Consider the following 16,925-nt stretch of genomic DNA (forward strand, 5'->3'; position numbering starts at 1 on the left):
AAAATAATTGCACTAGCAATTTACTACGAGTACTATGATAGTGCATTTAAATTTTAGTACATACTTTATGGTAATTCAATCGATTATAACAGGTAATAGATTAATCTCAATTTATTCCGAGCACAATAGAACTCTCTCAGCAAAACTTTATGATGAATAGTCTATAAAAACCTTTGATTAGATTTAAATGTGAACAACTCCTACACTAATTAATTTAAGCATGTACTACCATCGTCTCAATTGTTCTCCCATAAGAGAATTTTTACTTTTAAACGTTTTAATTTGATAAACTGATAAGAAAAATGTAAAAAGATTAGAGTCTTGTATGTTAAAACTAAATTATAGTCACTCCTACCATATGAGGCAAACTCAAAGATATATCAAAATACAGAATGTTCAGCAATTTTAGTGAGACGAGATTAGTCCTGTTTTTTTGAGTTTTTGAGCATAACAGATTTTAGCAGAGCATATAGATTTCAACATAACAGAATAAGTGTCAGCAATAGAGCAGCTCAAAACAACAAAACCTTGTATCCATTTTCTACTAATGGTGCTATTATAATCCGTACTTTGGTGTTAATGAAAAGAGAAGAAAAAAATTACAGAAACCAAAGTATGATGACTGTCATCCATTTAAAACTGTTGCCATGAAAAGACAAACACTCTGACACCCAACAACACCATTACTCTCTTTCTTTCTCTCTCTTCACAAGACTACTCCTACACTCATTTAAAGTGAGCGCCACTATTGACTACACATATCCCATTTCTTGTGACTTTGTGAGTGTTGTAACTACTTCATTCTCTCTTCAAATTCCTCTTTTTTAACTCAGAAAAAAACTCTGCAGCAAAACACACAGAAAACATGAAAGTTTTCAATGGATTCTGTTGTACCCTATTCTTCTTCTTCACAATCTTCTTGCTTGCTTTGCAAACATCTAATTGTGCAACTGTGGTTGTTGATGGTGTCACTCATTGGAATCATCCTTCTGCCAACATTGGAGATACTATCAGTAAGCATTCTCAATTTTCACCATTTTACATTCTCTCAATTAGTCGCAAAATGATAATGATGTAAGCGGGATTTGATCTCAGGAATGTTAGATACCACCACTTTACCAATCTCAACATCTATATTTTGAGCTACATTATACTATACTTATGTCAAAATGCTTTTATTTCTCTGCAGTTTTCAAGCACAAGGATCAGTACAATCTCTACATATTCAGAACAAAAGAAGCATTCAACACCTGCAACTTCACTCAAGCAACAGCACTCTCCAACCACAATTCCACAACCTACACAGTAAGTAAAACACCCCCACAAAACCCCCATCCTCTAATTCCTTACTTTTTCATTCACGCATTTCATCAAACACTTAATCTGCATTTTCCTTTCCCAGTGGCACCCATCAAGAACAGGCTACTTCTACTTCGCCTTCAACAATGGCACTAAAATCCCATGTCAACAAGGTCAAAAACTAGCCATTAACATCACAACAACAGCAGCAGCAACAACCCCAACTTATCCGGCGCCGGAACTTCCACCGCCGGCGACACCAGGAGGCGTCGTTTCGTCTTCTCCGTCGTACCCTTGGCCATTTCAGCCACGAGAGAAGGAAGGAGCTAGTCCCGGACCAAGTTACAACGACATCGGAATCTCGCCGGTGCCGGCGGCGTCTCCGGCGGCGATGGGAAGTATACCCTTTATTAATAGCAATCCGGCGGTTCCTTTGCCTACTGGTGAAGTTGATTCTGCTACTATTCGACCTTTCCCAACTTCTGCTAAACAAACTTCTTCTTCTCAGGTATATTTTTTTCTTTCCTTTTTTAGCTTAATTTAATTGGAATTTTCTATTTTTGGAAGATAAGAGATTTTTCAATTGTTTAAGGACAATTTATATTGAATTGAGATTAATAAAATTAGACATAAGAATACAAAATAATTATGGTTCAATTACCACAGTTCATCTTACCTACTAAAAAAATACGAGTACATAGAATATGGTACAATTTGATTTTGGTTCGGGTGAATTTCAATTTGAAGTCTTTACGAAAAGAATCCTTATGATTTTGGATTCATTTAGGCTTTTGGCTTATTATTGTACACACTTATTAGCTAGTTATGTGCTTGCGTCAGTTAATTTCGGGTTTTGGGTCGTGGTTCGTATGATTATCCAAACAATTTTAAATTATTGGGTCAATTTTGGAAATTTAAATATATTAAACATGATGAACATCTCGTTAAAAAAAAAAAAAAAAAAATGATGAACAATGATTAAAGGATTCTTAGCTTTAATCAATATGCAAGTTTTGAGAGAAAAATTCAAGTGAGAGCTTGTAGAGCTACCACTTCAACCAACCACGAGATTAGGAGTCCATTCTCATCACCTCCGACTTTAAGTCAAGTTATTAGAAATCCATTCAAGTGATCGATTCTCATCACCTTTGGACTTTAAACCTAGTGACTTAATAAAGGTTTTCTTGCGGGTTGGGATCATCATGAGTCATATAACTATATCCTTCTTTCAAAGACTAGCTGGCCACAGCCAACAAAATGTCTAAATTAAAAATAAATAATGTCAATTAGTCATACATATACAATACATTGTTTGGATTTATGTCATAAATAGCATTGGAATGCAACCTTTTGAGATTGTGTTTGGATTGTTCCAAATTTAAGGGATTTACTATAAATTATTATGTTCTATGTTAATTCTAATTATTTACTACTGACACCCTTTTACTTTGTTAATTTTTTTTCAGGGAGTGAAGTTGATGGGATTTTTCAAAGGAGTAATACCTCTATGTTATGTAATTATTGTAATGGTTACAATAATATAAAAATGAGAGTTTTTATTGATTAATGTAAAATGAAATATAGAATTAGTAGGATTAGCCAGGTTGTTTAGAATGGGGTGGGGTTAGATTAGGAGTGTGAGAAAAGTAGCTTTAGAGGGGTGGTTGTTAATGATAATATGCTCTTTTAGACTTTATTACTTTGGAATCATTGTTATTATTATAATTACCACTTTTAGTAGTCTTTCTTTTTTTTTTTTATTACAATTCATATTGCCTATACTTAAATTTTAATAATCATGCTTTTCTTTGTAATGTTTTGGCTTTATTCTCTTCATTATTTTTGTAACCAAACTTTGAAAGATTTTCAACTTGCACGAGCATTACAATGATGCAATCACGGGCGAAAATTTAAGGTAGGTGGATTTAGGGCCTTCAAGAAAAATGACCCCATATGACCCGCAATCCGATAATTATTATAGACTTATAGTGACCTATAAAAAAAATTCATCGTATTAAATTTAAATCGACACATGAACCCTGTATAAACCATTATATGATATATTGATATGACTTGAATTATTTAGACTTGTTTTGTAGCCGATTGTTGACTTAATTTGTGATCGACTATAGACTTAAGAGTAAACACAATGGTTGCCCACAATCATCATGGTTATCACTTATTTAATTAATTTCTCTATCTTCCACCTCTTATATATCCAATTTTATACCCACTTAATAACCAATGTAGTCCAATGGTTGACCATGGTTACACATCTTATCTCTCTTACTTTTACCCAACCTTACCCCACCACACAATCTCCCTCTTTCACTCAATGACCAAGCAAATTGGCCTACTATTTCACTCAATAACCAAGCTTTATAACCTGGTTATTTCCACAACCAGGTTATTGCTTTTTGTTCCCAAAAATTTCTCTCTCTTCATTTTTTAATACTTTTTCACTTTCTCTCTCCCCATAACCAAGCCAATTGGTTAATGGTTGGCTTTGATCTAAATGATAGCTCTAGACAGAGTAAAGGGTTAAGGTTTGTAGAAATTTGTTGGTAGTCACGAGTTGTAATTTAAACTTGTAATCTAAGAGAAAAGAAAGAAAGAAAATAGGTGATGATGGTAATGGTATCCAATGTAGTGTAGCCGTGTAGGACAATCTAATGTGCCTGATTTAGGAAGAGTGTCCTCTGTTTCCATACCTGCCTCGAATTCCCATCTATGTCCCCTCATAACATGGCCATTGTTTGGTGCGGATTGTTTATCCTAGTTCGAATTTTTTAATTGAGTAATATTAGTAAAATTTAGACCTTGTTTAGTTCACCTTATTTTTATTTATTTTAGAAAAAATAAGTTCAGATCAGATTAGAAAAAATAAGTTCAGATCAGATCAGATCTGAACTTATTGTTTGATATGGATTGTTTATCCTAGTTCGAATTTTTTAACTGAATACTACTCGTAAAATTTAAGCCTTGTTTAGTTCACCTTATTTTTACTTATTTCAGAAAAAATAAGTTCAGATCAGAATAAATAAGTTCATATCACATCATCGTTTTATGTACAGTTTTTTATCGCTAAATATCTTTAATTTTGTAATTTAAAAAATTCTGAAAATCACATATTAATAAAATACACATTATTACGAATCTAACAAGACCCCACTTGATATATTTTTTCAGTATAGATTATCGTATATTTAAGGTCAAAATTTGATCAAATATGACATTCAGATCAGATCAGGCCAAACCAGACCAGATCAGATAAATTCAGATAACCAAATATAAGGCGAACTTAACAGGGCCTTACATGACATGATTTTAAATCGTGTTGAAATTGGCAATGTGTAGGGAATATTTCAAGCATTACCCCAAACTTGAACCCCACTGTGATCATACACTTAAGCATGGTGGCGTTCAAAGGGAAGGAAGCTAGAGCAAAAGAGTCGCCAACAAGTTTTAGGAACTTGTAAACCGTTCACAAGGTGAAGATTACACCCCTTAACGATCCATGAGATCGTCAACTCCAAAAGGTCTTGAACCAAATAGGGTTTGGGGATGAAGGTACAAATCCAACCTAAAAGAGATTGAACCTGCCCTAATAATAGGCCTCTACTTCATTCTTCTCGTATTCATGTGTGCTTTCTGACTAACATGCAATCAACAGATTAACCCTAAACCTGTTTATCTATGTTGGTTGAACTTAATGCACAAATAAAACTATTATTGGTGATCACTTGAATTATAATCATATTAGCCGTAACAAGATTATTAATTATCTTATTAAGCGTGATTACAAGTACAAATTCCCTTTAAACATGCATAAAAGGCGTGATAAGCAATAACAATAATATAATATCAAGCAACATTATAATCATCATAATTATAACAATTACAATCATAATAATAATCATAATAATTATAAAAATAATCATGTTAAAGCATAATAATAATAGCAAGATCTTAGGCATGATACTAACAAGATTAATAACAAACCCTAGCATGTCACTAAACATAAAATCAAAGCTTTAGTCCTAACATGGTACTAACATGATATTAGAAAAGAGAATAGGAAGCATCGCAGGAATCATAATAAGCATATTTGATATTATAACCTTTTCCCTAAACATGATATTAGGAATCAAAATAGGAACCTAAACATGATTTCTATATCAGAATATCAATAAAACAATTAAAGTACTTACTTGGATGCCTCGTATCTCTTTCTAATAACAAAATACACGCGTTAGTAACTTCAAGGAAAATAATAAATCAAACGATTAAATTAAATAATTGAAATAGAGATTTGGGACCAAACCCTCAGAAATTATAACCTTTCACGTTTAGGGCGAAGGCAACTTCGAACTTGGCTAGGTGTTTCTAGATCTCGCGAATGCGGAATTTTGTAAGAGGGAAGGTTTAGAAAAATAATTGAGAGAATTGAGAGAATAGAATTGATGGATGTGGATTATGATTGTTGTAGATGATTGTGGATTGTTGATGAAAAACGGAGATTCAGGACCCTATTTATAAGAAAACAGTCCGAAAATAGGTTAAATTTGATAAGGAATAAAACTCCACGCTGTCACTGCAAAACCGACCTTGTCGCCAGGCGACAGGATTTGTCGCGTGGCGACAGCTTGGATTCCTACGCGCTTTCAAACACGGAGTCCACTTATCAATGAAAATGGATTTGTAAAGTTCGTATGAAAATCGAAATAATATTTCTCATAAAATAATATTTTTTTCCAAATAAAACTTATCAAAATCTAATTATTAATTCTAATTCTATTAGGATTAAAGAGAACCTTCTAAAAAATTCTAGAAGACTATAATCAATTCTAATAACTTTAGGAATAATAATTAACATTGGGCCCTCCCCTAGATCATTGGGCCGCATGTAAAGATCAAACCGGACCCAGTTTAGTATTTTGGCCATAACTTCCTCATTATTCATCGGAATTGGGCTTTTAATATATCGTTGGAAATCTCTTTGCAAGCCCCATCCAACTACGCTATTATTGGACCCTTGTCGTGGACCAAACTAAACTGGATTGGCTGTTTTCTTAAAATAGAGTTGTTTTTCGAAAACAGGAAGAAAGAATTTTGAAATAAAAACTAACCGCAACACTTGACCTTTCACACTTTCGCCTCGTTCGATAATCATTCGACGCAAAAGGTATTCATCACTGGGTTTGGTTTTGGGGAGACACATTTGGTTGTCTACACAATGAAATTCATTAAATATGATTAGTAAAATATTCAAGTGATAAATCAATCAGTTAGATTTTGCGGTTATTAGGGTCTGTTCTGACTGACTGAACTGAGCTGAACTGAATTGAACTGAACTTATTGGAGCTGAACTGAAATGAAATGAACTGAATATTTTATGAGTAAAGGAAATTAAGAACTGAATTAAACTGAAAATAATATGAGGAGAACAAGCCCTTAATGTCTCATCCTAGTCTCATCTTAATAGTATTAAGTTTACGTGCTCCGCTTAAAAGTCAGAAATGAGACTGTGAGAGTATAAAAAAATTATGATCTTGTTTGATAAATAGCTTAAAATTGAAAGCTCAAACTGATTATATTACTTTATTTTGACTGGTTGATTGTATTAACTGATTTGACTAACTTATTTTATTAGCTGATAGTTTATAATTGTTTGATTATGTGAAATGACCAAAAAGCTAGTTGAGGGGTAGGTATTAGGTAGGATTTTAAATTAAGCCTTTTTAATAAAAAAAAAACTTATTTAGTGGAATAAGGTTTTTAAATAGTTTCCCACTAAACACCTTAAATTAGCTTATTTTATAATCAATAGGCTAATTTTTCTCAAATAATTTGTTTGCCAAATAAAGCCATAAATAACTACGTAACTACATACTTGACAGTTGACACAATATGCTTTACCACTTTAGTAAATTACTTGTATGCGAGTTTGTCTATTTCTTCTTACAAAAATTCTGTTTTAGCAAACCTATTTTGGTTGTAGACAACACATAATCTCACGTGCAATAATCTTTTTTTTTTTTGACGGTGAGAACAAAGAAAAGAAACAACACACAACTCAAAAGGACAAAAAGAGAAAATCCCGAACCCGAGCCTTCCCAGCCAACCAGTGCGCTGGAGAAACCCATTGCCTAATAACTTTCTGAATCCTAGAAGCCTCAACAGTAGCCAAAAGAGCTCGAATATCCCGGAGTAACCAGCAGAAAGAAATGTCGTCATGGTACTGCTGGGCTAACATTAGACAAAGAGGTTCGCGGTCTGAAAAAGTAAGGATCCCTCGAAAACCCCTAGAATGGACATGTCGTAACCCCCAGTAGCAAGCCTGTAACTCAGAATGGAGAGCTGAGGAGGAGAAAGAAGCACGGGCCCCTCCCCCTCGTACTATAGGCGAATCACAATCTCGAAAAATTCAACCCGCACCACCTGAATTGTTCAAGGATGACCAGGCCCCATCACAAATCAAACAGATATTGAAACCCAAAGTAATCTCCCCACAAAGAGTAGCCTCAACACCTGAACTAGGCATCCTAGGCCGAAGATCTCCCGAGACATACCGACTGTGGAAATCTTGAGCTTGTTGACCCTGCATAAACCATTGAGAAGCAAGAAGCAAAACATCGTCCGGAAAGACTGCCTGATGCCGAAACCTGACATTATTACGCGAAAGCCAAATAGCCCATGAAAGAGCGAAAAACCGCACCAAGTTTTCCCAGTCCTTAGCCACCCTTAACAGTGAGATCATCGAGGAAAACCATTGAGGAAAAGGCAAGCGAAGAAGACCCTGACTATTAAACCGAAAAGAACTACGGACCCATAAAGAGACAATAAAGTCGCAATCCCTGAACAAATGCTCCACCGTCTCTAGCTCCCTGTGGCAAAAACAGCAAATAGGGTCAACAGACAGGCCACGAACAGCTAGTGCCGTCGCCACCGGAAGACCAGACTGAATAATTTTCCAGCCTAAAATCTTCCATTTAGGAAGGAGAGGAAGGCCCCAGAATTTCCCCCACCAAGACGAGGGAATAGGCCCCCCATAAGGACGCCTGGAAGTTTAAATAAGCAAAAGGGCATAAGCAAACTTCGTAAAAAAGGAGCCGTCTTTAGAGAATTTCCAATACACAAAATCATCCATGAGCTTCAGCGGACGATCCAGACTTAAAATTCGATTAGCCGTAGGACTATCGAAAAATCGATGGGCCCTCGAGTTGTCCCACACATTAGAACGTGGATTAATGATATCAGACACAAGAGTCGGAAGATCCGACTGGGAAAAACCCGAATACTCCTCCTGATTACCGAGATTTCTTGTCACGCAGTCTTCGACTTCAATCGAAGGATTCACTTGGGACTTATCTTGGTCTGCCTATTGATATGAGACGAAGTAAGGTTTCGGAATTCAAGTTCTTGATTGACAAGGTTGCTAACTGCCTGTCAGCTTTTGCTTCCCTTCAACTGTCGGCCGCTGCAAAACTGGTCATTATAAATTCGGTGTTGGTGGCTTCCTTTAATCACATATTGTCGGTCTTCAAGATTCCGTCTTCTGTTGCTTCCCATCTCGATAGTATGTTAGCCAAGTTTTGGTGGAGATCTTCTAGCTCTACTAAGGGCTTAGCCTTACGCTCGGCTTCTCTCCAGCATTTGCCAAAAGGCTTGGGCGGGCTGGGTTTAAGAAATGTAGCCTGTTTTAATTCAGCCCTCCTTGCTGGAACTGGATGGATGATGATTCATAATCCTCAGTTGTTGGTTTCTCGCCTCCTGTTTTCTAATAAGTAATACCTATTTCATGTAACTATCACAAATTCGATACATTAAATAATTTTAGTGGTACGACAGACACATGATTTGTCATTCTACTCCGTAGTTTCTTGAACATTCAACTGCATATCTTTAGTAGTGTGCTAATGCTATATCTATCTACTATCTGGAAGTCTCACATTCAAAACGAGCAGAAATAAAGGTTGTATTTGTATAAATTGAATAAAAGCAAATTTGGCATCAATCAAAGCGTTATCTTCCCGCCAAGCTAAGGCAACCAAACTTAAACCAAAGTATAACAAAAGCCAACTTAAAGAAATGCATATATTCTTTGCTTATTCTCTATTCTTACGGCCTACTTCACATTTTACTTTCACACACTTTTATTTCAATTTATATCTCTTTAATTCCGATATTTTTTTGTACAGTATAAATATAACTTTCAACTCATGTAATATAAGTATCATATCATAACATATGGTGTACATATGTCATATTTTTTAGCTCATTTTTTCCATATTGTTTGTTTTTCTAGTGCATATTTGAAATATGGAGCTTGAATTAGACCTCAAGATTACCACAACTAAAGGTGATCATCATTCTACTGACTTTCGAATTGCCAAAGATCGAGCTGGTCCTGTGTTTCTATCTAGAGAGACCGAAACTACGTTTGTTCTTACTGCTCATCTTAGAGGTATCACATTGTATGTACGATAACCTTCTATTAATGCATTTTTTTTACCTCCTACATTAGGAAGGTTGCTGATTTTTATGATTTTTTTGGGTGGTTGTTAGGATTTAAAAGGGAAGATGTCAAGATCGACATAAATGAAGATGGAACACTAATTTCGATAAGTGGTGAGAAGGCGGTGCAAGAAATGGTAATGAAAGGATGGGTGATGCACAAGAATGAACCAAATTTAAAGAGTTTTATCAAGGTGTTCAAAATTCCTCTTGAGGTGTTATTGGATCGAATTAAGGCCAACTACAATGATGATGAATCGACGTTGACAATCTACATGCCGAAGCAAAATGAAGGTATAATGATTGGAGGTAGGATTGAAGAGGTCAAGAACGACGAAAAACAAGTTAGTGATCATGAAACTTTGCAAGAGGAAAGTATGAATGAGGATGTTACAAATATTGATCAAGTGGAGGAAATTATGCATGAAAGTGATGAGGATAATGAAATAAGAGAACTCGTCCCATATTTACGAAGAAGAATTGATGATGAAGGCGTATCATCATCGATTCAAGAAACCGAAGGAGAAGTGTGTAGTAGGATCAATGGTGAGAGTGACAAAATAGAGGAAATAGTTGAGGAAAAGGTAGAAGAAGGTTGTAAAACAAAACAAGGTATCAAGGAAGAAAGAAGTTATGATGAATATGAATTGGAAGAGAAAAATATTAAGTGTACACTATTTGGGCCTTGCATTTTTATTGGATCGACTTTAATCGCATCTCTTGTAATGTTGCTTGTTAGATTGGTTAAACCAAAAAGGCATTAAGTATTGGGCCTTGAAAAGTCCATTTAGTTGATATCTATGTTTATTTTATTTTATTATATTTTACCTTTCTTTTTTTTTTTTTTTGCTGAAAGAAATATGTTGATGTCCATGTGACTAGCTTTGAATTCAATTTTTTCTACCATAACTAGTTGTGGTCCCGCGCGCTTCGCGCGCGGTCCCCCAATGGTGATAATTTTCCGTAAATTATTTATACAGTGGTATTATTACATGTTTATTATGTTTGTGAAATGTCTAAATTTTATATGATTTTAATTATTACGGCCATTGAAATACGGAAACATTGAAACCTTGAAAAAAAAGAGTTTCTCCCATTATTGTTTGGAAAGTGATTAAACTATGTATGCATTTAAATTATTATGATTAAAAGTAACTTAAATTTACATTTTTTTTTGCTAGATTTTCAATAATTTGATAAAATAACAATTCTTTTCAAATTTTAGGTCTGATAACACTCAGTGATTTGATAAAAAATCATCATATAAAAAACAAATAACCTATATCATTATATTAGAAAGAAGTAACCTAAAGCATGCTAAGTTTGATTTTTTTGCTAATACAAAATAAAATTCACTTTAACACAATTCACTCTTTTGTCAAATAAACTAATGTTAATAATAAAATCAATTCATGTTAGCTCCCCTTATTCTTTTATCACTTGTCTTAAAAAAATTCCTATCTCTTCTTCCCTCGTTATTGTTGTGTACCCTTTATTTTAATTTCCTAAGTCAATTAAGCTATTTTTCTGAAGTGGTCTTTCTCTCCCTATTTCTAATTACCCGCCATCTTTCTTCTCTCTCTCTCTCTCTCTCTCTCTCTCTCTCTCTCTCTCTCTCTCTCTCTCTCTCTCTCTCTCGTAAGCTTTTTCCTAAGCTATTAGTATTTTCCTGCTAATTGTCCTAATTTTCTTAAGTGTTCCTTCTCATTCTATTTTAAGTTAATTGGTTTTTTTTATTGTCTTAATTGTTCTCTTGTCCCTACAAAGCTAATTGATCTCATTTCCATAATTGATTTTTCATGAGTGACCTCTCACTCTTTTTCTCTCTTAAGATTAGCCATGATTTTCTCAAGTGATCTTTCTTGTGTTGTCTCATTTTCTCTCTCGCATTATTGTAAGCCTTTTTCCTAAGCTAATTTCCCTGAATTTCTTATGTGGTCTCTCTCACTCACTCTTTATTTCCCTCCCTTTCCTAATCTAATTTTCCTAATCTCCTAAGCTAATTGCCTTGATTTTCTTAAGTGGTATTTCTTCTTAAGTGACTTTTCTTCTTGAGTGATTTTCTTTTTCTTGAGTGATTTTTATTCTTATGTGATCTTTTTAAGTGGTATCTCTTTCTTTATATCATTTTAGTAACTCTTTTTTCCAAAATTAATTTCTCTTTTTTTCTTAAGTGATATTTTTTACGTGGGTTCTCTCTTTTTGTTAAGTGATCATTAAGCTGTCTCTCTCAAATGATCTTTCTTAAGTGGTCACTCTCCCTCTCTCTTAAGAAATCTTTTGTATGTGAGATCTCTCTATCTCTCTCCTTCTCTCCCTCTCTCTCTTTGAAGTGATTTTTCTTCATAGATTTGCTTTAGAAAACATAATTAGCCTAAATGCTCCAGCATTTTAGTAAGTCTTTTCCAAAGATAATTACTTTGAATTTCTTAAGTGACTCTCCCCTTCTCTCCCTGTCCTTCTCCATCTATCGCATTTTAGTAAGCATTTTCTTAAGCTAATTGTGTTTTTGTAAGCTAATTGCCTTGAATTTATAAGTTATTTTTCTTAAGTGGTCTTTCCTTTTCTTTTTTAAGCTAATTGCCTTGATTTTTTTAATGATATCTTTCTTAATTAGTCTCTCTCTCTCTCTCTCCCTCTCAACCCAATTGACCCGATTTTATAAAGTGGGCTCTTTATTTTTTTTTTTATTTTTTTTTTGTCTCTTAAGCTATTTGCCATATTTTTCTTTAGTGATATTTGTTGTGTGGTTTTCTCTCTCTCTCTCTCTCTCTCTCTCTCTCTCTCTCTCTCTCTCTCTCTCTCTCTCTCTCTCTCTCTTAATAAGCCATTTTCCTAGGTAAAAAGAGTTTTCTTAAGCTAATTACCCTAACTTATTTTAGTGATATCTCTTAATTGCTCTCTTTCTCTCTCTCCTAAGCAATCTATCCTAATTTTCTTAACTGTATTTCTTCTCTCTATGGCTTTCGGCTAAGCTAATTGCCCTGAGTTTCTTAAGTTTCTTAAGTTAATTACCCTGATTTCTTAAGTAATCTTTATTAAGTAGTCTCTTTCTGTAGCATTTTCCTAATATAATTGCCCTAATTTTCTTAAATGGTCTCCCTCACACACACATTGACACATTTAGTAACTATTGTTTTTTAAGCCGTTGCACTTCCTAAGCTAATTGCCTGATTTTATTAAGTGTTCTCTCTTTCCGTCTAAGCATTTTAATTATTATTTTCCTAACCTAATTGTTCAAATTTTCTTAAGTTATTTTTCTTAAGTCATTTCTCTCTCCCCCAATATAATTGTCTTCGTTTTCTTAAATGATCTCTCTCCCCATCTCTAATTCCTTAAAATATTGCAAATGTGTGACATGTGTATCATTCAATATATCAACATAATAACTACATCGTAAGTGCTAACCAACAAAAATATTCAACATATTTCGTTGAGGTGACATTAATTGAATGGTGTGATAATTATAGTTGTTTAATAATAAGAAATCAACTCTAGAAATTGAGCAAAACAATATGAAGAAAATAAAGATTTATATAGACTATTATACACCACGTATTAGAAACCAACCTTCTAAATTTAAACCCTAAATCTAAATTACAATCCTAAAATAAATAATTTCACATCAATCAAATCCATCCATTTCAAATCTTGTCTTTACAGCATCACCTCAATAGAGGCAATGTATACAAATTATAATATTAGCACCATAATAGGATACTCAATATAAAAAGCTAAGCTATATAAATAATACCTTAACATAGTTTATTTGTAAATATACAAATTTATGAATCATTGATTGGTCAAACTAAAATATGTTGAAAGCACGCCCATCGAACTCTCACTTCATCAATCCATCACCATAACTTGAAAATTGGCAAATAAAAAAGGAAACTGCAAAAGAGCATTTTTCATATTAGTAACAATTAGAAATTAATGAATAAAATTTAACTGTCCCTAAACCTTTTCTTACATAATGCTGGTGCATACAAGATTACTTAGAATATTGCACGAGTTAGGCTTGGAGCACCATCTTGTTAACTAACATACAATTCATATTTTCTTGGTTAGAATTATACTCTCATCACCTCAAATTAAGGTGACAATTAGAGACGACTAATCACAGATGATTGAAAATAATGATATAAAACAGTAGAAAACTGCATCATAGAAAATAAAGTTCACACCTAGTCCTTCATTAAAAGTTACAAACAAGTCTTAATGTCTTTTTCAATCAGATGTCTATTAAAGAAAAGTTATCCAACAATAAAGTTTTACAATAGCTTATCTTTGAATGAGAAGTATAATTTGAAGTTAAATTGCATAGGTTATTCTTAAATAAATGTTTTAAAATGTATTTACTGCCTCTCAAAACAATCAAAACATAATGTTATTCTAAAGTGGTTAAAAACAAATATTCATATATAATAAGTAAATTTCATACTAAAAAGAGACGTCACAACATCTCATAAAAGGCACTCCTTTATGGAACATTGAAAATTTCATAGTAGATAATCAAGTTGGCTGTGTTGAGTATTTATTTTAAAGCTTTGTGATATAATGTTGTAAAGCGTATGATCAGTAATCTATTAGCAAATTTAACTCCTTTGCTAATGCCAATTAAAAAGGATGCACCTAAAAGGTCATTTATTATTAAGTGCCATCAGGAGGAAAGCATAAAGTACATGTAACTAACATTAAAAGTTTACTGAAGACATAAACAGGGCATGTGTATAGGCATGTGTATATAACTATATGATGTATGATCTCTGAGGAAAAATTGACACCCATCATTAAAGTTTTTGAAAAAATAATGCATCATGACTTTTATCATAACGAAAAGACTTACCCAGCAGGAAGTAGTAACACCAATACATACGACAAGTATTTGAATTTCTTACATGCATGTTCGGATGTTCCGGCATTTTGTGACGCTCCAACCACCCAAATCGAGGGCATAAAGGTAACGTGAACCCAAATAGAAATCTTGATATATAGCCTCCAATTTGGGCAAAATTGTCAACATGAGGTAGGATTCCAACTGTCAAGTTGATGGCAATCCCATGGTCACAAATGTGAACAAAGTAGAAGCTCAGAAGAACGTAAAGAAATTTTGAGACCTATAAACATGAGGTGTGCTTCAATATATTGCAAAATAACTAAAATGAGCTATAATGACACAATCAGAACATATATCCTGGAGTTTTCAAATGGCACCTTGTGTAGAGAAAATGACACCTTAATTTCAAGATTATCTTCAAAATATGAACTCTTAAAGATAACTTACCCATTTGAACGGTGAGGATTCTGAGGTTGACGTTCTGCAGCACACTCCATAAGAGGGTGAATAGCTTGAACTTGTTCCTTCTACTCGATCTCATCCTCTTTTGCTCTGAAATTTAACAAAGAAGTCAGCAGACCAAAAATACAAAGTATGATCATTCTCATACTCAGCTATACCTAGCTGTCCTAGCCTCGAGATCAAATCTCATGCCTGAATTATTATACTCTGCTTCGCTTCAAAATGTCAGCTAAAATGTAGCCAAACTCATCCTTCCAATTCCATACATAATTCTAAAAAGGAAAAAACCCATATTTTGAACAGAATACTTATTTTAATGCCCCGTGAGCATTGATTGTGTTCAATCATATACAAAGTAGCAAAAATTCTAAAAAAAAAAATTAGAAAAGCATAAACAAAGAAAGCAGTAGCTCATAATCCACAGATATTGTTTGAAGCCCACATATACCCACATTGGAATTAACCACAAAATTTATTGCAGAGAGTACTAAATCATCTTAAAATACTTCTTATACCTACCATTTCCCCCACAAGAAACTCATACTAATCACATAAAGTCGTATCAATTTAGTGACATCTTTCATAGTGATAAGCTTGTGGGTGATCACATCACTATTGCTCAAGGAGGACAAAGCTAAGAAAGTTTACTAATTAATAGAATTTTTGCCAATAATACATACCTCCAGGTGCTCTAACATCAACATCAAACACAGCTTTAAACTATAACAGCACAAATCCAAAAATATAAGGATTATAGATGCAACTACAATCTCATGTTTAAGTACTTCAAAAGACAGTAAAGCATTTGATTGTCTAAGTTATGTGTTATTTCTATGTACATAGTATAATCCAAGTATATTTCCATTCGTATCGGACTAAAAATATATACACAATGATTTAGATTGCCTCACTCAGCATAAAGATTCAAATTAAGAAATTAAATTTTGTAATGAATTACTAACTCCACCTTTGTAAAGCCCCATGTCCCAGGCTACATCTTAACATTCTGTATAGGAAGAAGCAGCAGCCTGATCACAATTTTCAACCCAGCTCAATATAAAATTATAGGAAAGAAGACAAAGACCGTAAAGCTCAACTCTTTTTAGTACTCCAGCTCAATGTAAGGCATTTTACTCACTTCAAGCTCGCATTTGTTACAAGAATTTTCCATATAGAAAGCTTTTCCTTGGATAAAGATGTAAGATAGTGTTGATTTTTTAAAGCAATATCAATATTTGGATAAGCAATATCAATATCTTACAAACTATAATGTAGTATAATGCAAAAGCTACTATACTAATATCTTATAACAAGATATTTTACATTGGATAAAAATACTTTGTACAATGTAGCAGAGGGGAAAAAAACTATTATAAGATATGCCAAAATGTTAAATTCTTGGATAAAAATTCCTATTTTGTAACTATGTAAGATATAGCTTTTCAAGTGGATTCCGATAAACACTTTGCAGAAATTATGTTGCTTGGCAAGGGAAAACAATAGGGAAACTCCAGCAGGAGGAAGCTCAAAATAGTGTGAGGATCGAGCCTAACAAAACTTGGTTTGCCAACAAAAGAGCAGGCAACTACTGCAATAAAGATTAGCGTGATAGTATGTTGAGATTGATGGTACAATACACTCATTCTCTTCAATTTATTGCCAACATTCGGTCTAGTATAGCTTGGTTTATTCAGTATTGTGCAATATCAAATAACAACATTGGATTAATCTCACACCTTTTTGTTCAAAAAAAAAATGTCACAACTTGAAAAGAAAGAATATAACAGCATTGAGAACACAATCTGTA

General features: G+C 33.6%; 3 protein-coding genes across 3 annotated transcripts; 2 read left to right on the top strand and 1 right to left on the bottom strand.

Moving 5' to 3' along the window:
* The first annotated feature begins 676 nt into the window (after nt 1-676).
* Nucleotides 677-3,042, top strand: LOC145585183 (uncharacterized). The gene is made up of 4 exons (XM_081641914.1): nt 677-1,013; nt 1,190-1,305; nt 1,403-1,807; nt 2,766-3,042. The coding sequence occupies exons 1-4, from the start codon at nt 866-868 to the stop codon at nt 2,841-2,843; spliced, it is 747 nt and encodes a 248-aa protein (XP_081498040.1). The 5' UTR covers nt 677-865; the 3' UTR covers nt 2,844-3,042.
* Nucleotides 3,043-7,726: 4,684 nt separating this feature from the next.
* LOC145584160 (uncharacterized) lies at nt 7,727-8,871 on the bottom strand. Its single transcript, XM_081641074.1, has 3 exons — nt 8,830-8,871; nt 8,436-8,680; nt 7,727-8,360 (listed from the first exon to the last, which is right to left on the bottom strand). The coding sequence occupies exons 1-3, from the start codon at nt 8,869-8,871 to the stop codon at nt 7,727-7,729; spliced, it is 921 nt and encodes a 306-aa protein (XP_081497200.1).
* Nucleotides 8,872-9,553: 682 nt separating this feature from the next.
* Nucleotides 9,554-10,727, top strand: LOC145585184 (uncharacterized). The gene is made up of 2 exons (XM_081641916.1): nt 9,554-9,766; nt 9,868-10,727. The coding sequence occupies exons 1-2, from the start codon at nt 9,622-9,624 to the stop codon at nt 10,578-10,580; spliced, it is 858 nt and encodes a 285-aa protein (XP_081498042.1). The 5' UTR covers nt 9,554-9,621; the 3' UTR covers nt 10,581-10,727.
* Nucleotides 10,728-16,925: the final 6,198 nt, after the last annotated feature.

Source organism: Chenopodium album, chromosome 16 (assembly GCF_948465745.1).
Source record: "Chenopodium album chromosome 16, dcCheAlbu1.1, whole genome shotgun sequence".
NCBI classification, from domain to species: Eukaryota; Viridiplantae; Streptophyta; class Magnoliopsida; order Caryophyllales; family Amaranthaceae; genus Chenopodium; species Chenopodium album.